The 24698-nt window shown below is 52.0% G+C and overlaps 2 protein-coding genes across 7 annotated transcripts in view; both read right to left on the bottom strand.

The window, feature by feature from the left end:
• Nucleotides 1–24698, bottom strand: part of LOC135917624 (CUGBP Elav-like family member 2) — a 562919-nt gene that overhangs the window by 344682 nt on the left and 193539 nt on the right. For all 6 annotated transcript variants that reach the window (XM_065451194.2, XM_065451193.2, XM_070528146.1 and 3 more), the window contains one exon: nucleotides 14821–14903. In XM_065451194.2, coding sequence (XP_065307266.1) covers nucleotides 14821–14903 — 83 coding nt within the window. The remainder of the gene's footprint in view (nucleotides 1–14820; nucleotides 14904–24698) is intronic.
• On the bottom strand, nucleotides 11481–12746 carry LOC135917619 (low-density lipoprotein receptor-like). Its single transcript, XM_065451171.2, has one exon. The coding sequence runs from the start codon at nucleotides 12669–12671 to the stop codon at nucleotides 11778–11780; it is 894 nt and encodes a 297-aa protein (XP_065307243.2). The 5' UTR covers nucleotides 12672–12746; the 3' UTR covers nucleotides 11481–11777.

The raw sequence follows: 24698 nt of genomic DNA, 5'->3' as shown, positions 1-24698 counted from the left end.
TAATCCTTGGGGGCTGTAGGCGCACGCCCACTCAGCGTCCCGTTAATGACAACAGATTCTCGTCTAGCTCCTCAGACCGTCTTTTATTATTATTACTACATTTCAAAAGAATTCAATCAACCCTGGGGGTAGAAGGAGTTTAAGCGCACATTCTCTACTCGTTTCAACGTCGTCCGTGATGTCAATTCTGAAAGACAATGAGCTAGAGGCGCAATCGCATTACGGGGAGTCGTCAGCGCTCGCGCGACAGTTTCGCATTCGGTCGTCTATTACAGAGAGCCCGAGACTGCGCAGTGTGTGCTCCATACTGCGGAGAGACCCAGAAAATTGCCCATCTCTCTCTAGTTTCCTTCTCCTTTCTTTCTTTTTTTTTTGGGGGGGGGGTGAGGGATGGCGAGTTCATTTTCCTCACCAAGTCATTTTCTCGCTCTCTGCGAGTAAAAGCTGCTGCACCGACTTAATGAAATACCTGGTGAGGAATGGAGTTAATCGAACGAAGCAAGCAAATGAAAGACCAGCAGCATTTAGGCGGGATAGGCGAGACAGCAAAAAAAAAAAAAACGAGCAATTTGCGTCAGCGAGAAAAATATATATATGTATATATTTAGAAGGGCCTGAGGTAAATTCCGCAATACAGGAACTAAAAAGTTCGTGCAACGAGCTCGAAATAGAAACGGAAGGAACGCACTTAAACAGACAACGAAGAAAAGTGACATAAACGAGAAGAAAACAAAAAGTTTTCTTCAGCCAGTGAGCGCGAGATGGAGACAGCTTAAAAGTGACGAGCGCGTAGACTACAGAAACTACGCGAAGAGCGCAAACACACAAGATAGTTATGGAACACCAGTGCGCAAGGTGTAATATGCGGTCTCCATTAGGTTCTAGAAATTGAACTGCATTAGCGAGCAGAGTAATGGAGAAAGAAATAAAAAACAACAACAAAGAAGTAAAGAGGCGACAGGCACTATTATTCGCTCGTTTAGCTCCGAGAGACAGCGAGGAAAAAAAAAGAAAAAAAAGGGGGGGGAAGGGGCGTTCGCCGGTAAACGCTGCAACGAGTCATTACGTCGACGACAGCGGAGCCCCGATCGAAAAGGTGGTGAAAACGTTTGCCAGTCAAGTGGGACTAATACTGCGCGCACACGCAAGCAAAATGCTTCAGTTCTTACCCCCCCCCCCCCCCTTCCTTCTTCCCTCCCGTTTTTCTACATTTCTCCCTCATGTCACTCATAGAGAGAGAGAGAGAGAGAGAGAAAGAGCGAGAGATTAGACGACCTCGGCTGTCGACGAATCGTAATAGACGCAGAAAAGGAGCTCGCGAACTGCGAAGCAAAGCAACGTGGGATGGCAAACAGAGCTGTTTTTCACAGACATTCACACTCCATTTACGACCTGCGAGGCTTCAACGAGGACGTGAGGAAAGTGAAGAATCGAACGTACTACCTGCGAGGCTTCACGCAAAACAGCAGCGCGGAGCGATTTGACAGTCCATCAGTTCAGCCGGGGGGGGGGGGGGGGGGAAGGGGGGACTACGGTACAAGCAGTTCAAACGAGCGACGGTGAGGAGGACCAGTTACCGTATCGCGACGGAGGCGAATGAACAGATTCCAATCGAGGCGTCGAAACGAGTTCTAGCAAACGGAGATAGTAAAAGCCGCCCATCGCGACTGAAAAGCCGAAAAAAAACGAAGGGCACAGTTATTACAGGCGCGACCTTTAACTGCCCATATTCGCCGATCATTGTTGCTACCGTTGAGTAAGAGGAGGAAGGAAAGGATGCTAAAACAGCGCCTGAATTGGGTACCCTACGCAGAGAGAGAGGCAACGGCCAACAGAAAAAGAATGTGTGTGCGTGTGCGTGTGTGCGTGTGAGTGTGAATGAGAGAGAGAGAGAGAGAGAGAGCAAGTCCACGCAGGGCGCCACGCTGCAAAGGGCTGTCGAAAGGGCGGAAATGAGAGCGGGGAGGGTTCGAGCGCGTGTACTCGACACAATGTACCGCGATTCGAGCAACGCAATCGTGTCACTGACGGTTTTAACGCCACAAGAACGACAACCATGGCTACGGGTGCGCGGCATATATAACGGCGTGCTCCGAATTGAATCTCACCACTAACGATTTCTAAGCACGGACACGGAAATCCAAGCACACGACAGATGTGGCACCGAGGTCCGGTCGGAATGGAAGGGGAAACATAACTGCGGCGCAAAAGGTGGGTGACGAATACGTGCCAGATGGACAGTGGCAACGGGCAACAACCAGAAGTTCCAAAAGCCATTCGTGAATATACACGCTCACTTATAGATGCATTAACAAAGCCTTCAGCTAAACAAACGCAAAAGCCTTACGTGCGTAGTATGCGCTTCGCAAGCCAGACAAGCCAAACATACAGCAGCAGCGCTATCATTCACTGCCCACGCTTCCCGCGCCGAAATCCTATAAACACTGGACACCGAAATCCTATAAACACTGGACGACGTTCCCCCACGGCGCAGCTCCCCAAGCAGATCTGGCTAGCACATATAACTGCATCACCAACAGCTACCGCCTCTCCCAAGCCTAAACACGTACTTAAGAAACCGCAAAGCACCGTGACAGTAGACAGGGAGCTTAAACTGTGCACCGAGGCAGCCATCGCTAACCACCACGCGTAAGCAGGCTAAAAAACAGCATACGCGCATACACAAACGTCCCTTTTTTCCGTGTACTCGCATTTTTCGCAGCTTCGACCCTCGTTCTCCGCCCTTGCGATTAATACTGCCCGTAGAGAATGACTCAGCGTTTTTTTTTTTAACCTACTCACAGCAAGCTAAGTGTCTAGAAGGCAGCGCCGCACATATCTGTTGCCAACATTCCCAACGTTAACGCTAATTAAGAAGACCACAACTGCAGCGCAGCCTTTTTTTTTTCTTTCTTTTTCTGGGCGTGATTCGTATTACCCCTTTCCAGCCTCGACGGGAGGTGCCAGAGCAGAGACGCGACCGCGGCCGCAATCCGCCGATGCGTAACCCGCCGCCCCCTTTTGTTCGCGACCGGCGGCAGAGAAAAAGCGTTCGGCCGCCGGCGGTAACGCGGGGGCGGTCGTCAATCGGCATCTGCGCCAGGGGCCAGCTACAGCAGCGCCGTCTAGCCGGCAGCTATAGAGGCGGCGGCAAACCTCACTCGACGGAGTGGCAGCGACCCGATAAGCACGCAGCCGCCGAATTCGCTGCGAGACATCTCCGCGCGTGTATGTAGGCACGCGTAACGCAGAAACGCGATTGACGAACGTGCGCAATGTGGGATAAAAGCAGACGACAAGGAGGAAGAAAACGAAACACCAACGAGAAGTAACGAGAAACGAGAAATAAACACCAACGAGATGGATGATGGTGATCATCAGCAACTGCGAAGAATGAGGAGATGGAGTGTGATGAAGTGTGTGTGTGCGTGTCTGCGCGTGTGTGTATTTAACGTCAGACCTTGATGTCATATATCATACACGGTTCGATCCTGCTAGTTAAAGTATCGGAATTATTCAAAATGCCAATGCTCAGTACTAAAGAAAAGGGCCATTCACGGTCTGTACAAACCGAAACGCTCAGGGACGTTATTTATGGCCTGAGAGAATGCGCGAGCCATTCCTGTTTTGCAGCGGAATCGTCAATTAAGCGAGTTTGAAAATTAAATTGTGGGATTTTACGTACTAAAACCACGATCTGATAATGAGGCACGCCGTAGTAGGGGGGGGGGGGGACTCCGGAAATTTGGACCACCGCCTGGGGTTCATTAACGTGCACCTAAATCTAAGTACACGGGTGTTTTGCGCATTTCGCCTCCATCGAAATGCGGCCGCCGTGAAGCGAGCTTTTTTTTTTTTCTTTTTTTTCCACAGGAAGTGGGCCCGAATTCCCAAGGCTTCGCCAAACTTCGCGAGCGCCGTCTGCCGTTCGCCAGCAACTCTCAGCAGTACGACAAACGTGGACATGGACTCGCGCAATACGTACGCGTTTACGAACAGTTCGAGCTGACGAACTCGTTTTGAACCCGGGCACAGCACAAACGAAAATTACGACGGCCTGAGAAAGAACGCGCAGCCGCACACGATTTGCGAGGTGGGACGCACGAGCACGTATATATATATACCTGGTTATACGGCGAGAACGGCGTAGCGCCGAGCGTGGCTGTTCCAAAAGCAGACACCAGTCCCCCTCCCTCACGCGTTGTCTATGCGTGTAGGTTGCTGCTGCGAGCGCGGTTCACCTGCACAGACAGGGTCGACTGAGTGTCGCCGCTCTTCTTCTCCGGCAAGCGTGGTCCGTTGTTCCAATTCAGACGACGTGTGCGAGAGGTACAAGTTCCGGTGTTTTTATATATAACCACCGTTCTCACACAGTCAAAAACAAACGAAAATTTGCTACGCGCCTAAAAAAAAAAGGTTTGCTCGCACTGCACCTCCACAGTGCACATTCAGAAAGGCAACCGAATCTTTATCGTAGTCGCACGTAGCTCCAAAGGATACGCACGCATACAAGGGAATTGATTACGATTACGCACGATACAAGGGAATTTCGCGCGGGCACCGCCCAAGCTGTCACTAAGCGATACTGTGTCAAAAACCACGAGCTCTCATCTTCTCTCTAGTAGTCCCCACTTAAAGAGAGTTTCACGCACCTCCGTTATACTAGTTATACAGCTGAAACTGAGTAAGAAAATCAGCACTCATTTCAAAATAGTGTTTGCAGATTGTGGTTCAACTCGACGCGACGAGGTGGCGCCACTGCACAGCTAGCGCCACTTTCCGCAAGCGGAGATGAACGTCTTCACGCGATAACAAATTACGCCCGTAGTTTCCGCATACCACCGGCCGCCGATCCTTTCGAACGCACGGCGGACGACGTCCACTCCGACGGTTTGCCGCGCTCGCCGCTACGGTGCTCCACCCGCAGGAACGACTGGAGTGGCGAACTGGCCACCACAGTCACCGCGCGATCGAAGACGATGGCTCGGAGCGATTTCCACTTTCCGCGCCGCATTCTCCATCCTTTCACCCCCGTCTCCCTCTTTCTCTTTTAGGACACCTCCTCTCACCGCCCCCATTTTTGTTCTGCCACTTCCCTGTACTTCCTCGGTGACGAGATAGCCCCGGGCCAGGACTGCTTGGGTGCCGATAGGTGGCAGGCCCATCTACTATCCCTACACCGCCAAACGCCCCACTGTCCGCACACACCAACCCTCTGAGAAAAGCCCGACTGCCGCGAGGCAAAGGCTGGAAAAAAGAAAAAAAGAAAGAAAGGGGGGGGGGGTGCGACTCGGCGGTGTCACAGGCTCCCTTTCGTAGAAGAGTTGACTGTTGGCCTAGTTGGTCGTCCATATTTGAGGTAGTAGCTTAGCCCAAATAAAACCACGGACACAAGGAAGACAGACAAGGACAAGTGCTTTCGTAGATTTCAAAGAAATGCGGCAGCCAAGAGAGACGCGTTTCATCGTAGAGCTAATATCGCCCGTGGTTGCAACGGAGTAGCGGAAAACTGACCACGGGACGAAAGAAAGACACAATACGACGGACACTGCGCTACAAAAGCGCATTGTGCGGATTGCTTGTCCATTACTTGTCGAACTTGTTGGAGAAATATGGGAGAGGCATTTGCCCTGCAGTGGGCGTAACCAGGCTGATTATGATGATGATGGTGATGATGACGACTTGTCGAACGTGCATAAGACGCGCGCGAGACGAACGTTCTCGCGTTCCGCCTCCATCGGAATGCGGCCGAGAGGCGAACCCAGGACCTCGCGGTATGCAGCGTAACGTGATGACCAATGACTTACGCCGGGGCGTGCGTCCGTTGTGAGAAAGTGCTGCTGTTGAAGCAAATTAGAACGGAGCCGGAGTAACCGCTTGTCTGCAGCTTGTTTATTCATTTCGCTAACACGCTGCTAAAGAACGCACCGCGAATGACAGCGAACGAGGCATAAATTTGACAAGTCCTTCGGCGCCCGAGTTCTCAGAGGCCAAGCGGCGGGATTACGTCACGCAAAAAAAAAAGAAATAAAGAACGAAAGGAAGAAAGAGAAAACTTTGAGCCACAAAGTAAGAAAAGTGAGAAAGAATGGCGTGTGAAACTCTAAGCAACGTCAAAAGTTTAAGCCGCATATTCGAAGGGCTACACGTCCGTTGCAGACAAACAAGCAAGCAAACTACAAATCTGCCCTAAAATAAGACAACCGTAAACCTGCGTGAAGCGATGTCCAAAGGCCGAAGGCGCAATGCGGTACCGGAAGCGAAACACCGCGGGTCGCCTCAACACTAGCATCACAGCCGCCCGGCGCAGTCCCGCCCCGTCTAAGTGCATGGCGAGTAAAGTGAAACTTACAGCTGCGAGACGGGACGTCATAAAAGATGGAGGACAACAGCGCAGCTCCCCCTTCCCTTCCAATATGCGCTCCCCCAGCATTCATGCAAGCACGCACGCGAAGGCACGCCTACAGAGAGAGAGAGAGAGAGAGAGAGAGCAGGAAAGATAGGAAACGCAGCGAAGCGGGCGCGGCCGGTCCTTTAACTAAGCAACACCGGTTGCTAAGCTTTCTTTTTTTTTTCCTGCATCTCCTCTGCGGGGCAAGCAGCCACAGGAGAGCGGAGATCTTCGACATGACGCAACGAACAGGCTTTACGCACCGTTGAGCGGAAGGAAGGGGTAGGGAGGGGGGGGGGGGGGCAGACGCGGGCTAGGTCATTAGGCCATGCTTTAGCAGCAACCAGTGCGCCGTCTGCTTCCATTAAAACTAGACACGCCAGTGTCAGCTAGGGCTGAAAGCCGAAGCCTCGCCGGACTGGCCTGAGAGCCCTTCATAACGAGGACGTCCGTTTCGACGTTTTCGTTCGGCCGTATACGTACCTAACCTCGCAAGCGGACACGAGCACGCCCATATCGTTCGCGAAGCAAAGAGCGCGCGGGGACCCGGTCGGTCACTCATGCGGTGTTTTGGTCATCGAACGTTGCGTTACGCAACCTTAAGCTTCGGCAAGTGAAAGCGCACCAATGTGAGGAGCATCTCCGGCACAGGGTTTCCGGAGAAGTTGATCCGCGAAACTCCCAAGAATGCAATTCGCAGCGCCCGTACCCTGCATTGAACATAAACGCAGACACCGTGTTTACCTTTAAATACAAGAAACCATTTTAAACTATCTAATCCTGGTGGTAAGATAAACTCAGCTCTTGTCACGAGTGGCGCGCTTCGACCAAGCTTCGCGAAAAGCGAAGTTAGAGCAGAGTGAGGACTGCGTGAGCTCCCCTGAAAGCACACGCAAGGTGTGGTGTGTATACAGGGGGCTTTTGCGTCCGCCGTGGCCAGGAATCTAACCCAGAAGCTAGTGCTCAGAAGCAGACGACAGAACAAAATAGCGACCACTGACACACCTTGCGCAAATACTCCGTCAAGCTTTTCCAGCCGTTCAGCTTAGGGCTCGCAAATACTACACACACACACACACACACACACACACACACACACACACACACACACACACACACACACACACACACACACACACACACACACACACACACACACACACACACGCGCGCGCGGGCGCACGGCCACATGAAATCACCATACTTGCACGTTCAACGGCGCATGGCGCAAGCACGGCGTCCGCGGGGGGCACCATTTAATTACGACGTCTATAGGGTGGCATCAATATCGGGCGCAGCCAACGGGAAAGCCCGTTCTTTTAAGAGATCCTCGATTACATCGTAAACACAAAAAGAAGGCAAGAAAAAGAGCAAAACGCCGCCCATCGGCAGGGCGAAATATGCGCATGCTAATCCAAAGCAATGCATCAGGTGCGTGGCGCAATCTCCAACAGCAAGGAGCGGCAATGCTGTAAGTTTCCCAACCGCCCGCGCAATCTATACCCCGAAAACGAACCCGCCCCCTCCCTCCCCCCCCCTCCCAGCTCCTTCGCTACGCATCGGCGCGCGACGATAAAGTCTCGGCTTCATTTCAGAAGGTGAAATATATCACTCGCGATATATCCGTCTCGTATATTCCAACGAGTTGGCGCGCATTTAAGCATGCGAGTGAGGTAATTTCGACAGAGCACTTGCACACTTTTCCTTCCTTCTATAACATTTTTGATGAAGCCTTGGCCGGTTTCTTCTCCGCCCTTTCAAATAAGTCAACTAGGGGGAAAGATTTATAGGGAAAAAAATATAGGCGAGGGGAACGGAGGTGAGGCTGACGGCTCTAGGCCGTTTCGCCTGTTGTCTGTTTATCGTTTCATACCGGTTGATTCCTATTGCGAAGCACTATATGCATCAAGTACAGTATCGTCCACTAATAAACACAGCACAAAATTAGCATTTCGGAAATAACCACAGCTCGGTTTTAACACTGAGGCACGCACCGTAATCAACATAGGTCTACTTAAAGTGTAACATCATGTATTCCATTTTTTTGTTTCAATGAAGTTCGATACGTGCTTGTTATGTTCCTTAGTAAAAGTCTCTCGGGTGAGGTCAGTCGTAACGAAGAAGGGTAATACAGAAGCGCAGGAAACGAGGCCAAACCGAGCAGGCAGGATCAAGCGTCAGTCACTCGTCCTCGTTTTCTGCGCTACTGTATTACCCTTCTTCGTTAGCAATGTCGCTTTGAACGCTAATTAGTAGTTTCCATTAGGAGCGCAGCATACTGTAAAATGTACCAGTTACATTTCCCCCCGCCGGCGCCAATAAGAAGGCCGGAATGCAAAAAGGAAGCGGCCCGCTAACGTCATATGCTCAACGTGCGAAAAAGCGTAAGGTCACCCATTTGCCCGGCAGTCTAAACAACAAAACGCGCTAACTCTAACCTGACCAGACGCCAGTGGCGCCGCAGGCGGCTACCGGTATTACGCGATACACCGGGCTACGTCCAAATGGGGCGGAGACACATTCGCCAGATAAGGCCAAAACCTTTTGTATCTTTTTGGCGCCGGTTAGTAGCGAGAAGCGTATGTTCCGACGCAAAATACGCCCCTTGCTTAGCTCAGCCGCGTATACGACCTCGAGTCCCGCGGCGCTAATTACAGCCAGCGTCCGAATAATTCCCAACTGCCGACACGCGCGGGCCGAGGGAAACTAATAACGCCCCTCGCCGGTGCGCAAGCTCGTGCGACCGAACGGGTGACGTCAGAGCAGGGAAAGCCGCGAAATAACGAGGCGAACAAACCGACGCTCAGTGAACGGCGCGGGAACATAGGGGACGGCCGAGAAAACGAAAAGTTGCAGAAAAACGAAGACGAAAAATAAAAGAAACAAATACAAGGAAACGGCGTCGTTCGGTAGCAGCGGAGCTTGGGGAGGGCGCCGACGATGCAGCGAAAGCGAAGTCGGGCACGCGCTGACCAGCCAACCGCAAGGCAGGTCGAAACGCGAGGACGCAGCGAAGCGGGCGCGAATCTCTAATGCGCGCGCCGGGGGGCGCTTGCACGTTCGCGGCGGCTCCGGTCCACCGAAATATTTACGACGACGAGGACCAGCGGCGCTGGCAGCAAGCCACGCACAGCGGCAGGGATGCAAGAGATAAGGGGGGCTTGAACCCCTCTCACCGCCCCTCCCCCCACCGCTTTCCGTATACCTTCCACGGCGCGCGCTGCGCGATCATATCTCCACACTTAGCTACAGAAGAAACCGCCCCCGCTGCAGTAACCAGGCCTTGGCGCGCATGCAGAGAGAGAGACGCACACACGAACCCCGCTCGATGCAGGCGTACTCAAGTTGCCGGCGGCCCAAAAGGCAGGCTCGGAACTCGGGCTGCCGGCGAACGTTACGGGCCTGCGCTTGCATGCGCTTGCAGACTCGAGGAATACGGCGCGGCGTAAATAACTGAGCAGCGGGCCAGGATAACGACGCGGAGGAACAGAGCTCGCACGGAGAAGCGCGCGTTGGTGCGCAAGCCCCGTAGCTGTGCCGCGACGACCGCGAGTTTCCAGCGCGCGCGTACTCGTGCGCGGCCAGACCGGCCCTCTCTGTGTAGCGACGCTACAAACTACGACGACCACCACCACCACCACGTGATCGCCGACTCGAAGCCCGAACATTTAGCCGCAGTCCGATTCCCTCTGCGACCGTTTATCTCCCTCCCTCTTCCTTCGCGCTATAAACGTCGCAACTCGCATTCAACCATCCCCGCGTAAGCGCGCAGTCGGAGTCCGAGAGAGCTTTCGGCCTCTAGCGGAGGTAGTTAAAGAGTCACGCAACGCATGCCGGCCTATGTACACACACGTCCGCCAGCGGCGGAGAGCTTGCAAGACCCGGCGCTCGCGGGACGTAGCCGAGATGCCGCTTCCATATTCCGCTTCGTGCAATATGCATGGCTCGAGCGCTCGTCTTTCCGCGGTGCCGCACCATACGTGGAGGAACGCGCTCCTTCGGTGACGCATTTGTCTCCTGCATTTCGAAGCGCCATCCCAAGAGACTCGGAGCAGACGTCAGATGGCCAACGCTATGGCGGGTCTTCTGCATGGGCGAGAGACGTCTGCAGCCACTGTTCCTTTCTCGCGCAAGCATGCACGATTGCAGACTCGCGTGGTCCTAATAACGCTCCGCGAAGGCGTGCAGGTTGTTGATTGTGGTAAGGCCTGGAATAAAAAAAATGGCTGAAGGCTTAGCTTGGTTAAGCCTGGAAGACTGCGAAAGCAATACCCTTGGCTGCGCCTTGGTTCGGCTGATGGTGTGGACATGGTTGCCCTTTGTTAAACTTATGGCTATACATCATCCGACATAGCGCAAGGCAGCGCGCCGACCACTGCGAGGAGCCGAGCTGTAGCCCCATTTATCCTCCTAGCGTGACGTCACACCAGCGAGCGCCCTCTATCGGTAGCGCCGCAGCAGCGGCGCGCAAGGCTTCGCCTCCACCATCGATGCCGCGAGCTGGGGCCCCCGTCTCTCGGTCTGGCGTGACGTCACACGGTCACGTGACGCGCAGCTGGGTAAGGAGGCGCCACGACCACCGATGGGCCGAAAGTGCGAGCAGTATTGCTTCCGCAATAAAATTCCCTAAACCTGTACCTGATGCACGCAACTGACTCCAAACTAACGGACGTTTCGCGGGAGAGGACCGGAGTGTGCGCGACTGCGCAGAGCGGTACTACATATTTCACTAAGCAGTTCACTACTTCTGAAGAAGGCGCGGCGTTAACATGACGTACATATTGTTACACGTCAATAAATCACTTCGGACAAGAGAAACCCGCCTGAATTTCGCAAGTTTACTCGACGGTCTGCTGTCGTTCACGGAAGCGTCAGAAACTATGCAAAATCAGAAAAATACGAAGACCACGGGGCGCAAAGAACCGTACAAGGTACGAGGTATAGGAACTACGCCAGAAAACTACAGCCACAGCTTGGCTTAAAAGTGCACTTCACAGAATAAAGCCATCAGAAGGCGACAGACGGCCGCCATTCACGTCAACGCCATGCGAAACAGGGACGCCCGAGGAATAAAATAATCCCAGAAACGTCACATTTGAAAGAAATCTTTAAAGACAACTCTGGTTCACGAACTACACCACGTCGCATCCAGACCATGGTGTTTCACTAAGAATGCAAAAACAAAACAGAACAATTAAAGTTGAGATAGAAAGGGAAACGATGTTTTGCATCGGAAACGTCACATGGTCAAAGCCTTCCATCATTGAGGGCAGTTGCAGGAGCAGACGGTCAAAGTGGACAATGGCCTCGACGAAGCCAACCCCGTTGCTTTTCAAACCGAAAAAAAAAAACTATTTCGCGAGTCAGAGCGAATCACGCTCATTTTCTACGAGCGGGTCACGTCGGCGGGACAGCCTCCTTCGTCGCTACCGTCGTCGCAGTCGTCCTGGCCGTCGCACAAAAGCTCGGAGGGGATGCAGTGCCACGAGTGGCAGTGGTAAGCCTTGGGGTCTCCCGGCGGGCACTCCTCGACGGGGCAGTGAACCTCGTCCGCGATGTCCCAGCAGTCGGCGCGGCCGTCGCACCGCCGGTCCAGCGGCAGGCACGACGTGTTCAGGCCGCAGCGGAAGTTGACGTCCTCGTCGCACGGGCACCCGGTCTCGTCGCTGAGGTCGTCGCAGTCGGCGAGCCCGTCGCACCGGGAGTGCTTGGACACGCACAGGCCCGACCGGCAGGGCCACTCCTCGGCCAGGCAGCTCTTGGTGCACGCCAGCGAGCCGTCCTCCAGACGCCGGCAGCGGCTGCCCTCGACGCATCCGGCGCAGTCGGCGCCAGGAGACGTGGACCCTGCGCGGTCGCGCCACGACTGTCCGCCCCAGCCGCCGGGGCCTCCTCCTTCGCGTCCGGACCTGGCCTGCGGTGCGCGGCGGGTCGCCTCCGTCGTGACGGCCGCGTCGGCCCTGTACCAGGCGACGAAGAGGAAGCAGAGCGCTATGGCCCCCACCGTCATGGCGGCGATGCCGACGAGTCTCCAGAAGGCCGGCGGATCCCGCGAAGCGCCGAGGGAGCGGCAGCGCTTGCAGCGGATGTTGGGAGGGTCCTGGATGCGGTAGTACGGCGGGGGCGGTGAGTTCAGGATGTCGGCGGTCGAGCTGCCCGAGAACTCGTCGTCGTCCAAGGCGGAGTCCAAGTTGACGAGGTCGTCCAGCTGCTGCGGCGGCTGCTGCTGCTGCACTTGCGAACGGGACGCGGGCACGTCGCCTCGCCTGGCGGCGGCCATCCAAGCCAGCCGGGTCCCGGGACCGCGATGTGTTTCGCGAGGGACGCGACCGAGAAGACGACGACGATGATGATTCGAAATACTGGGGTATACCCACAACAGGCAAGAGGCGCGCTGCGTTGCTTCTTCGTTCTCTCTGTTGCCTTCACGCTCTCCTCTGCCTAGCACACCTCTTCTTTCACTTCACCAATGTTTGATTGCCGGTTATTATGCGACAGAGGATGCGAACTACGCGCTCCACATTCCGCCTTCGTCAAACTGAATAAGAACGACGCATGCCGCAACACTAAGAATTAGTAAGGTTCGTATATATATATATATATATATATATATATATATATATATATATATATATATATATATATATATATATATATATATATATATATATATATATATATATATATATATATATATATATAATTAAAAGACACAATGCTCAAAGCAGTCCAGACCTTGCTTTTTCGGTATTAAGGTTTCTTATTGGTTCTTGCCCATGCTTATGGTCCTTTCCGGTTTGTCTTCTTGCCACATCACATACAGCTTCGACGGAAGCACGCATGTGTATCGTTGAATAAAACTAACTAAACATAGCCAGTGCACATACAGTGACGCCAAAGTGGGGGGAAAAAAAATACAACTTAGAGCGGTCGCTCACACAACGACATCCCATCTACAGTTTCGCATTATATCTTCAACTGCTAAACGTAAGGTTGAATCCGCAGGCGATTCTTTCTTTGGTCTGCTCCGTGAGGCCCCATGTGACGTGCCACATGCGACGCCTACGTGCAGTTGCCGGTCCTGTCGGAATTAGGCAAGATTCAGTCACGCGCGGATCGCTTCCAATCCGTCCGGTCGTAAAACTCGAGTCGCCAGCACACTCACTACTGCTGTAAACAAAAAGGACAATATACTCGCGCGCACATTCTACTCGAGGATCCGGCTTCGCTGAAAATGAAGCGCAAAGGAAACCCCGAAAAGTAGGCACCTTCGCAGGGGCACATTTGTCCCGTTTGTGCAGGCGCTAGGAAATAGCGGAGGGGTCACAATGAGAACGATGTCACTATTCAAACGTATTCATCTATGGAAGCGCGGCTTACACTTATACTGCGGCGTACAGAGGTAACAATGACGATTCGAACGCGTCGCAGTGATGCGGGCGCGACGTGACGCTCAGACACCAGCGTGAGAAAAGTTGCCAGTACAACTGATGGCGGGATCCAGGAGGGTGGACGACGGGCCAGGGTGCAGCACCTGAAATCGCAGCGCAGTTCGCGCAGGCGCACTCGGGCTCCAAGGAAAGCGCAGAGCTACCAGGACTTTATATGTATACACGGCCAGTTAGCGTGACTAGGAACGTCGTGTTAAGATTCGTTTTTGTTTGTTTTTTTTTTCTTTGAAAATTTCGGAAGCGCGACATAATTCTAGCCGACAATAGATGAGGAGCGACCATTCGTAAGACATTCTCTCAATGCTGGTTATTTCCTTCATTTCTTTCGTTTCTTTTATAAAATGCGACGTACTTCTAAGGTACAATACAAGAGATCTGCTGATGAGGGAGAATAAGGTATCTCTGAAGTTCCAGAGAGAAGTTCGCCAATACGTAGCCGGTTTGCTACGTGTAAGAAACAGAAAAAGAAATAAAGACGGCGCGAGACGATTCATAGACGAGAAGCCATATCCGCCTTGAACGGGAACAGTTGACACAAACATGTCTCGCTGGACAAAGTCACAGAATAAAATTAAAACACCAACCCAATTTTGAGTACCAACAAACGTTTACTAAGGGTTTAAATTTCCTCTTTCAGCTTACGTCCCACTGCCTGTCATCCCCCTCGCTCCACCCTTTCCTTTCGTTTTCATTCTTCTTATTTCTTCCCCCTGACAAATTTCTTTTCTGACGCGAGTGAAGACATTATAAGCCCAGCTTTCCATCCATCCTGTAAGCGCTAGACATCCTGCGGAAGCCTAAAATCTAAAAAAAAAACAAAAAAATGAGTATGCATGCGCACTGGCCTGAACCTACAACCAACGTTCTCTCAACACCTAACCTAACTTAACGAGACATTTCCAGCTCGCGGAGCCCAAATGTATGCGCGCTTTGCTCGAATTGCCGGGTGCGCGCCCTATACGAGACAGTGGGACTCACCCCGGGAAGGGTCTTCATGTTGTGCAGGTCGTTCTGGGCGTCCAGGGCAGACTTGCGCGTGTAGAATGTGACAAAGCAGCAGCCTGCACAGAGGGGGAAAGGGGAGGGGAAACGAAAGAGAAGGAGGTGAGACGGACGTTTCACACAAGTACTCCACGGATTTTCACAAGTGTTCCCGCAAATTCCTCAAAACGAAATAAACTCGCATCTGTTCAGCAACGTTGTACTCTATCACTTGGGCACCCGTTCCACCTCACTTGATGTTCTTGAGTTCCACAATTTAATGTTATGTATCCGTTGTAGCGCCGCCCAAACTGCACAGTGGGTGATTAGGTGCAATGTATAGTAAAATGCAGTGCATGAATTCTGACGAGTTGAGGTTCCTTCTATTGCGCCCAACTCTAACGTTTTCTTTCTCTTCTTTTTTCTCTTTATTTTTTTTTAAATTCCGCAGCTATCACAAGGTCGTATCTTTCGCTACACCGAAGCCGCATAGCGGTCGAGCCACCATGGCACGTCATCTGCGCATTCAGATGAAAACGGGACAACTTCAAATAAAACAAACGCATAAAAAAAACGACGCAGGACTTGAAAAGCTTATATCGCACAATATGCAGGAGAGGTTCGCGATCGATACTGCGGATTTCAAGTCCAACTTCGGCTACACGCAGATAAGAAAAAGAAAAGTAAAAAGTCAGAGACCGACCAAAATGTATCAGCCGGACGAAAAGTCACGACAGCTTCCAACTGGCACACGACAGAAACACGCCCCACCGAAATTAGCCCCGCGTACCAGAACACCGTTTTTCTTCTTCATTTTCGCCTTTCCTCCCGACATATAATCGCCGCACACCCGCAATAAGCCCGAGTTGCCAACTCCCGATCGCGAGGCACCTAATCGTCGGCCCCATTTGTCGCGAGGCGTGTCGTGTCTCCCGGGAGGCGACGAAAAAAAAACGAGAGCCGACACCGCGGCGACAGAGGCGCTCCGTGTGCGACAATCGCGGCAAGCATTAAAAAGCGAGATGATTGCGGCGACGAAGCTACGCACGCCTCGGAAAACAGAAACGTTTTACTGCGAGCCCTATACCCGCGGTATACAGTCCAACAGGAAGTGGGACATCCGCGGTCGAGCCGCAGAACAGATTGCCGCGGAACTAATAACGCTGCGGTGTCACGCGCGACCCGACGCCCATAATCGCTGCAGCAGCAGCAGCTCCGAGGCGAGAGACTGTGTGCATGTGCGTGTGTCTGTACGTGCGTGCGTGTGTCTGTAAGTGCGTGCGTGTGTGCGTACGTGCGTGTGTCTGTACGTGCGGGCGTGCGTGTGTCTGTACGTGCGGGCGTGCGTGTGTGTCTGTACGTGTGTGCGTGTGTGTGTGTCTGTACGTGTGTGCGTGTGCGTGTGTCTGTACGTGTGTGCGTGTGTGTGTGTCTGTACGTGTGTGCGTGTGCGTGTGTCTGTACGTGTGTGCGTGTGTGTGTGTCTGTACGTGTGTGCGTGTGTGTGTGTCTGTACGTGTGTGCGTGCGTGTGTGCGTACGTGCGTGCGTGTGTCTGTACGTGTGTGCGTGTGTGTGTGTCTGTACGTGTGTGCGTGTGTGTGTGTCTGTACGTGTGTGCGTGTGTGTGTGTCTGTACGTGTGTGCGTGTCTGTACGTGTGTGCGCGTGTCTGTACGTGCGCTTACAAGTGTTCGAGCGCGCGCTTGCGTACGTTAGTGCGCGTGCGTACGAGGCGTGCAAGATTGCTATGCGCACGCACTTAGGCGAGCATAAACGAGAAGCCAGTCGTGCGGGCGCGCGTTCCGCCAGATACACTGCCTTAACCCCCTGCCTCTTTTTTTTTTTTTACGTCTTACTAAGAAAAACAAAGCAACCCGACGTCGCGGTAAAAACAACCACGCTCATCTCTCGCGAAGCCATGCAACGTCGGTAACGTCCGAACACCGCGATCGCGCGGCTTCGCCGCACAGCGTGAAAGCAGCGCTTGAAAACATTCTCACAAACACTATCATCCTCTCTCTCTCTCTCTCTCTCCAACGCGCTCTCTCTCTCTCTCTCTCTCAATAGAGCGCTGTACAAGGTGAGCTTGAGAAGTTAAGAGAGACCAGGCGAGCAATTCGTCGAAGCGCGACCGCCCACGGGCCCGCCCACGCCCGCGCGAAAGAAACGTGACCGACCTCGAATTAGGAGGTGCACGCCAACGCGGCCGGGCAATATTTTAACGTTCACCTCCACGCTTTATTTTTTTTCTCTCACTCCTCTCTCTCTCTCTCTCTAGCCAACAAATCTATCTATTCCTTGTGAATAACCCTAACATCTCTTTTTCTCCCCCCCTCTCTCTCTCTCAGTCACTAACTCTCAAAGACGCACACGGGCGCGTTAGACCCTCGAAACGCGGAACACGATAAAAGCAACAAAGAAGCAGAAGCAGCAGCAGCCTCGACTATTACGTTTTACGAAGTGAAAGCTGGCGCGCGGACGGAGCAACAACGACACGAGCCCGAAAACGTGACTTCCCGGTCTCGTTCGTGTGGGCGCTTCACAAGAGGTGGCAGCGGGAGAGACGAACACAGTGCGGCTGTTTCATTTGCGGCGCCAAACCGCAATGGCCGCACGAGCGTAGACTTAAAACGACGAATCCTCGTGGTGTGTGACCAGAGCGTCAAATTGGTCCCGCATAGCGCAAGAAGGACTGCGCGAGGGTGAGCAGGAAAGGGACCCATAGACACGTGCCTCGCCGTTAGCTCCGTAACTGGGGTTTCTTAGAGCACGAAAAGGGACAAGAGACGGATGCAATACGCGGACACAGCGCTATCTTGCCTCTGTCTCTCGTCCCTTTTCGTGCGCTAAAAAAAACTCAGTTGTGGAATACCAACACGCCCTAATTTACGCTCTTTCAAGTTAGCTCCATGTCGTGGCTGATTACAGCAACTTTTTTTTTTTACCTTCCAAACTCCCAGCGGCGTGCGAAGCAACTTCCGCTGTTAAACGACACCGACGCACTATGATCTCCCTCCTGCTGTCAGGAATGCTACAATGTGACACCACGTACGGCGAATTTCGAGCGGCAGCCGAATGGCGGGTGTGGAATCGAATTTCCGTTTAGAATCAGGCACTGAAATTCCCCGCAAATAGGTCGAATCTCCGCATCACCAAATTCCTTTCCATCGAATGAGACATCGCCCCTTTCGAAAAAAAGAAAAGGAAAAACCGAGCAAGCGCCGCCCGGAGTGTGAAACCGAACCACGATCGCGCTAATGCAAGTCATTCCGCTTCCGAAACAAGCGGCGTCAAAGGGCACAGTTTACAACTCCTGAAAACAACCACTTCCGTAGTAAAAACTCTCGGGTCCTTTCGAGAATCGATGGAAGTGCGAACCTTCGCGTTTCAACCTCCCGTTAACCAAAACCCCGCCGCTCGCGTCGCACCTGTGCCCCCGGTTCCGCGGTCTTCTTCGATCTTCGCTCGCACTAATCACTACAGCGCTAGTCGGCGATCTCGCACTCCACACTTCGGAGGTCCTCGCGCACGCAATCAGAGGCGGAACGCGAACGCGTTTCCGCCGCGCTCGAAAGTCGTTAGCAAAGCACCGCGGCGCGGGCTCCCGATCAACAGGCAGCGGCGGAGCCAGGCAGCCGAAACGGAACTCTCGTCGAATAACGTACAAACGGGAAAAAAAACGAAGAAAAGGAAGCGCCGTAAACCAGAGAACGGTTTCCCGGCCTATGTCGAAGCGCGCGCCGGTTTTTTCCGGGCAATTAAATCGGCCTCCCGAAACGACGTAGCCTGCTCTCCCCAAATGGGGAGAGCAGAGAGGGAGCGCATAGGGAAAGGCCAGGGGAAACAGGGAAGCACATCACCCCGAGAGCTTCCCGAACGACAAAACGGCACGCGGCGGCAGGTTCGGTAGGAATGCGGGCCCGCACAAAGGACTTCGGCGCCGCGGGGCGCCCGAGCTGGTTAGAGGTGCGCGTGGTCGCGTTAGGGTTTGCAGAAAGGTTGCAGGCGACAGGTAAGGAAGAAGTGAAGATGTTTACCGACACGCACGCACACGCGCAAAAAAAACTTAGAAAAAAGAAAAAACAACAGCGCGTCGTATGCCACGAACGACTAACCTGGAGAATCGACACAGCGGCAAACGTCTGGAATAAGCAGACAGATCTGGCTAACTAAAGGCCGGAACATGCCGTAACTACACCAAACCAGAGTCTGCATTCGTGCAGTGTGCAAATCTAGGAACGTGTTACACGGGTGGAATAAATGAGCGCGGGAACGCCTTTACCTCGACGCCAGTTCCCAGCTTATATCGGCTGCTCATGCATTGCTTTTGCCAGCAACGACAGGTACATTTACTATGTGACAGAGTGTCTCGCGTCATTTGCTCGACGCCGAAACACGAGAAAAAAAAAACAGACGTGCGCGCACGGTATATGGAAGACTAGCATTACATCCGGTGTCAGGATTGGGGGCTCAATCCCATCGTCCGTGGTCCTTTGCCAAGATTGGAGTACGGCATGAATTCGAAAGTAGCTGGCCCATGCCGTCGTCCAACTTATTTACGCTGAGATCGTTGATGAAGTGAAGAACTGCTTCTCATCGAGAACGAGGAAAAAGGGTTTATTTACAGAAATTAAATCAGTCTAACATGACTGCTTGGGAAAAAGAGTAACAGTCCAACATGACTGCATGAGAGAAGTGACTCAGTCTAACATGACTGCTCAAGAGAAGTGTTCTCAGCATTCGCACAACCACAGTTTTTATACACTCGATCCGCCGGTCCTACGACGCGGCGACTGTTCGTTTACTCATCACCAACGCGCCGCTGCTCTGCAGACCAGTTTACGTACACAAAGGCAACCGCGCTCTGATGTCCGACGACGACGTTGTCAGGGTGCCGTTCCGGGAACTATCGACGCCGATCGAAGGTCGCTCGTTGTTCCGTGCCACGCCAAAACGTGAGACGCACCAAAATACGTCGTCCCCACGGCAGTTTGTCCCTGCGTGTCAAATCAGCTCCGCGTTGGGGAACTCCGGAATCATTGTTCACGCACCGAACCAGTTCCGTCACAATGTCGAAGGGGCTGGAGGAAGGCGGCGGATTCCAGCGCAAAGGTCGCTTCTTTGAACGCCTCGCAGCTGCAGCGACGGAGAGGGAGAGGTGCGCGTCTTGCACCCCTTGTCGTAATCGGGTGGCAAGGTGGCAATCTTGCTTAGCGGCTCGTCGTTCTTGACACCGGCACCACACATCCCTTGCATAGCAAGGTATAGTAACGAGTTCGCGACACAGCGGGTGCAGTTCATGAAGGAAACAACTGCAATAACACCATGCCAAACAACGCCCACAACTTAACAGCCAACTATGGAGAAGGATAAAGACGCGTTAGTGTGATAAGGATAAACAGGCATAAAGCTAGGTTAGCGAAGGGTGGGATGGCAAAGGATAAAGAGGCATTAGCAGCCCTACGTGGGTGAAAAACACGAAACAAACGTAAGTTATGTGCTCTGGTGTAACGTGCTTCATGATTGACGTGCGTGTCAAAGAGCTAGACGCCCCATAGCTGCCACAAAACAGAGACACTATCTGCGCAGTGACGGAAGCAAGTAGATGATCAAGTATTGGGATTTCCCGCGACAACGGGCGATTCTTCCTCGAGGAAGCGAAACCGCTTGCTCTTTTTGCGTCTAACCACGGCAGGAACATAGCACTGCCGCTCCGCGCTCTGATGATAGCAGCTCTCGTGTATAGCCAAACTACCGTTCAAACAGGAGCCCATTAAAATTACTGCTACGTATAGCTTTAATAACACATCTTGCTGCGCTAGGTCACGCAGCACACCGCTCATGCGCGACACAATGCAACGGCGCAATTATATTTTTCCGTATTTCAGTTTTCTTGTTGTTTCCTCGTTAGTGATTATTTCCCGCATCGCTGCACAAGTGCAGCAACATACATTGTGTGACGGTTCCCGACAAATGTAAAATTAAATGAGTTGAAAGAATCAAATTCGACCGCATTACCTGAACGTTCCCGCTATGTTCACCTCTCTCGCTCCCCCACCTCTCGCTTTCTTTTTTTTTTTGTACACGCTGCGCTGAATCTCTCCGAAAAATGAAAATCGGACGACACTATCATACTGCGACACGCGGGAACTAGGAAAAGGGCGACACGGAGCACGGAAAAATAGCGGATCATATATATAGGCGACGCACAAACTATTAAGCCTAGACGATTATAGGAAGGAAAGGCAAGAGACTACGTGATTCTATTTCTCACACACCACTCTGTCGCACCACGCCATTCTCCCGGGAGTCACTCGGGCGAAAAGAACCGCATTTCGCTTCGCGAAGCATTCAGACCCTCAAGTCCATCGAAACGTGCAGGAAGCGTGCATTCGGAATCCACTACGAAAAGCGCGCTCATTTCGATCCGAGCAAGCGTCGCTCGCGCGATCAATAATAAACGGCCTCAGACAACGGCCGGAGAACGTCGTGGAGCTCCAACGGAGGGGGAAATAAAACTAAACCAAACGAAGCACGGCGCATATTTCGGTGGAACCGTTTCGACGACGCAAGCCAGACGCCAAGCGAAGCGGGTATGTAACGCGACATCGCATTAGCGCCATCACGTAGAAGGGTGTGGGGCACGCCGGCGGAAAAGGCACGATTTGCGATCGACTCTCCGATTCTCGGAATGGAGGTAAGAGAGAGAGAGGAAGAGAGAGACGCCCGGCGATATTTTTCCGACGCACCTTTGAACGCAGCCCATTTTCGCCACCCGCGTGCAAGTTTAATCTCGCGTCGCGCTCGACGAGTATACGCGATGCATAGCTGTTACTACTGAACAAGTCGCGCCTCAAAAGAGCTGCACGTGGGAAGAGCACCGTTCTCGGATTTGGAAGGGATATATGTACTCTACGCACACATTTAGCTTTCGTTTGCTACAATCAACGTTAAGCGCGCTGCTTGCGATGCGCACGAAATGAACCAGTCGGTTCCAGTGTCTACAGAAAGCGAACGACAGGAAACGCACCCGCGAAATGAGGCTTTTCCACACGGAGAGTGTCCATGCGGGAAAGCGCGCTTTCCGGGACTGATGTGCGGATGTTGACGGCGGGGATTCATTCAATCGTGCGTGTGTGAGCCAAACCGAAAGCGTCACTGTGTCAACACTAACAATATTTTCAAGTTATTACTTATTAGTAATTATTAGTACTTATTAGTGATTAGTAACAACAAATTACCAACCACTTATTGATCATTATTAAGCAACATGAAAGACAGTGGCCATCTTTACGAATCTGCCGAAACTGTCGGGAAGTTGGGAAATCGGGAGCCCGCTCACACTACAGTTACGCGAAATGTATGCGAAAGCATTGCGCGACGTCGCCACTCTTCAACCCCTGTATTTCACAACACGTGTTACTTCCACCCTCTCTCCGGGCATTGATTTTATTTGCGCTCTGTGCTATTTGGCAATCTCCTATTACCCATCCACGGCGCGGCTTATGCCTGCACGCGGCGTCTTTGAGCAGGAGGGAGAAGAGTCGGGGAGTCGCGAACCGCCGCGGCCAGGCCGCAATGCGGGGCCCACGCAAGCCGAGCCAAGCCAAGCAGCGAGAGAAGCAGGGGAAGATCGAGAGAGACGGAGTGAGAAAGACGCTTACGACAGGCTCATTAGGATGCACGCGAGCATTCGTTAGAGGCAGATCATGAATACCAAGAGGTAGAACGCGGCATTGACGCGCCCGCAGGCGCTGTTACCACCGCGTCGCGCGTCGGCGCCTCATTGCAGTTTCAAAAAAGAAAAGAAAACACAAAATGAAGAAACCCGGTGGCGCTGACGAAAATAACACTTCGTACCGACGGATCGTAAGACGAATGAGGACGGGAATAACAAAACGCGATTATTGCTGCATTTCGAAGCGTGCTCCATCTCCCTTTTTTTCTTCTTTCGCACTACTTAGCGGTCGGCTCTTTTGGCGCTCGCTATGTTCACTGCACTGCATAAGGGAGCTGTAAACGTGGAAAAAAATGAAATACGCTAGCACGTTTCAGTAAACGACGTTTGCCAGTGACGCCAAACTTTTCGAAGATATTTTGCAAAGCCCACCCAGCATGCACTGAAAAAAATTAACGCGTTGCGTAATGTGAGAATGGTCCGTGCTGTCTCGAATTATAAGGTGCACAAACCTGCCGCTTAAATGAAAGAGGGAGAGGGGGTGTGGATTAGCGGGGAAGCGATAAAGTTTGCCGAGGTACACACACGTAGTAATAATAAGGATCGTAAGTACGGTAGGCCCGCAGAGACTGATACCAAGCCGGACAAGAGACGCAGACTCAGAAAAAAAAAAGAAAATGAAGTGCAACTGATAAACGACTACTCCACGCCAAGTTTTATTCTTAAACACGCAACTAATTTGTCGACCACATTCCACAGCACTCTCTCATACACATATCGAAACAAAAACGAAAAGCCGAGAAGAAAGTGACCAACTGTAGAAAAGGCATGTTGTACGGCGCAGGCGCACAATATGAAGGTGCACCTGTGACTCCTATACCGATGATAAGATGATAATGATGTCAGCGGCGCAAGGACGCAACGTTGTTTACGAAGACTATGCCAGACCTCAGGCGCGGGCTTATGATAGGCGGGAAATTCATACTGCTGAAGCAGTGATACTCCGTGCGTCCGTTGCAATCAGGTCATTAACAATAAGAGACACTATTCAGATAGTAATAAGAGCAAAACATAAGGCACAACGAAATAAACCTCGCAGACTGCTCGAATGATCAAACGTCGCGATTAACTTGAAAAACGAGCGCAGATAAAACTTTTCTTCGGCTAACCACGACAGCCATCGCGATCAGCGAGTGTTCTCAAGCAGCAACGAATACTGCAAAGCGAAGGAACCAGAAATTTATCAGACAAAAAAGCTTTCGATCCTACGTCTAAAAGCGAGACCACGTGTGCCTGGATTAAGAAAAATGAAATCACCGTCGATCATGCGGGGTAAGAATAGAGGAGAGGGCGAAAAAAAATCGCTCGCTCATTCGCAACGGGAAAATGGAGACATATCACTCGCTACACCGATGTCGGAGACGAAATTGAAAACTCGGGAAATACAAAAAAAAAACGAGGCACAACTTAGGCATCACCTAAAACACACCAAACTGTAACGGAAAATATATATATATATATATATATATATATATATATATATATATATATATATATATATATATAACGAGAATGCACAAGCGCCGGAGCCCAGAAATCAAAACAAACTCTAAGTGAAAGAAAGAAAAAAATAATAAAATAAGACGGTGGGGGCTTGGAGCAAACAGGGGAGACGATTGGGCGCGCCAAGGCCAAATCAGGGCGAAAAGGGAAACGCGTTAAGCAAACAGCAACGGGTTATGCGTGGGAACGACGAAGAGACGGCGGACGGGACGCGAACGGGGGAAAAGGGAATATGGGGATAGGTGAGAAGACAGCGTTAAGACCGCACGACGTCGTCGACGACCGAAACTATATGAGGAGACGTGGGTGGATAGCAGAAGCAGCAGAGGGGTGTATATATATATATGTATATATATATATATATATATATATATATATATATATATATATATATATATATATATATATATACGAATCCAGAAACACCGCGTACGCAAGAGACAACAAAAATCTATCATCTGGAACCTGAAACATGGATTCCTTGTCTTATTCTTTAGCTCGGGATATGGGGAAACGGCTGAAGGGAAAGCGGAACGGTTAAGAAGCAAGGCGCAGAGCGGAGAGAGGGAGTATCTGGGGAAGAAAATAAATTGAAGCCGAGCGAAGGGAGTGCGGCGTGGAGCTGGCCGCAAT

Source organism: Dermacentor albipictus, chromosome 10 (assembly GCF_038994185.2).
Source record: "Dermacentor albipictus isolate Rhodes 1998 colony chromosome 10, USDA_Dalb.pri_finalv2, whole genome shotgun sequence".
Taxonomy (NCBI): Eukaryota; Metazoa; Arthropoda; class Arachnida; order Ixodida; family Ixodidae; genus Dermacentor; species Dermacentor albipictus.
Note: the sequence above shows the minus strand (reverse complement) of the source record. Positions and strands in the feature narration are given on the sequence as shown.

What these genes read in the sequence shown, in the direction of transcription:
- LOC135917619 (XM_065451171.2), bottom strand. Translation starts at nt 12,671, where the DNA reads ATGGCCGCCGCCAGGCGAGGCGACGTGCCCGCGTCCCGTTCGCAAGTG.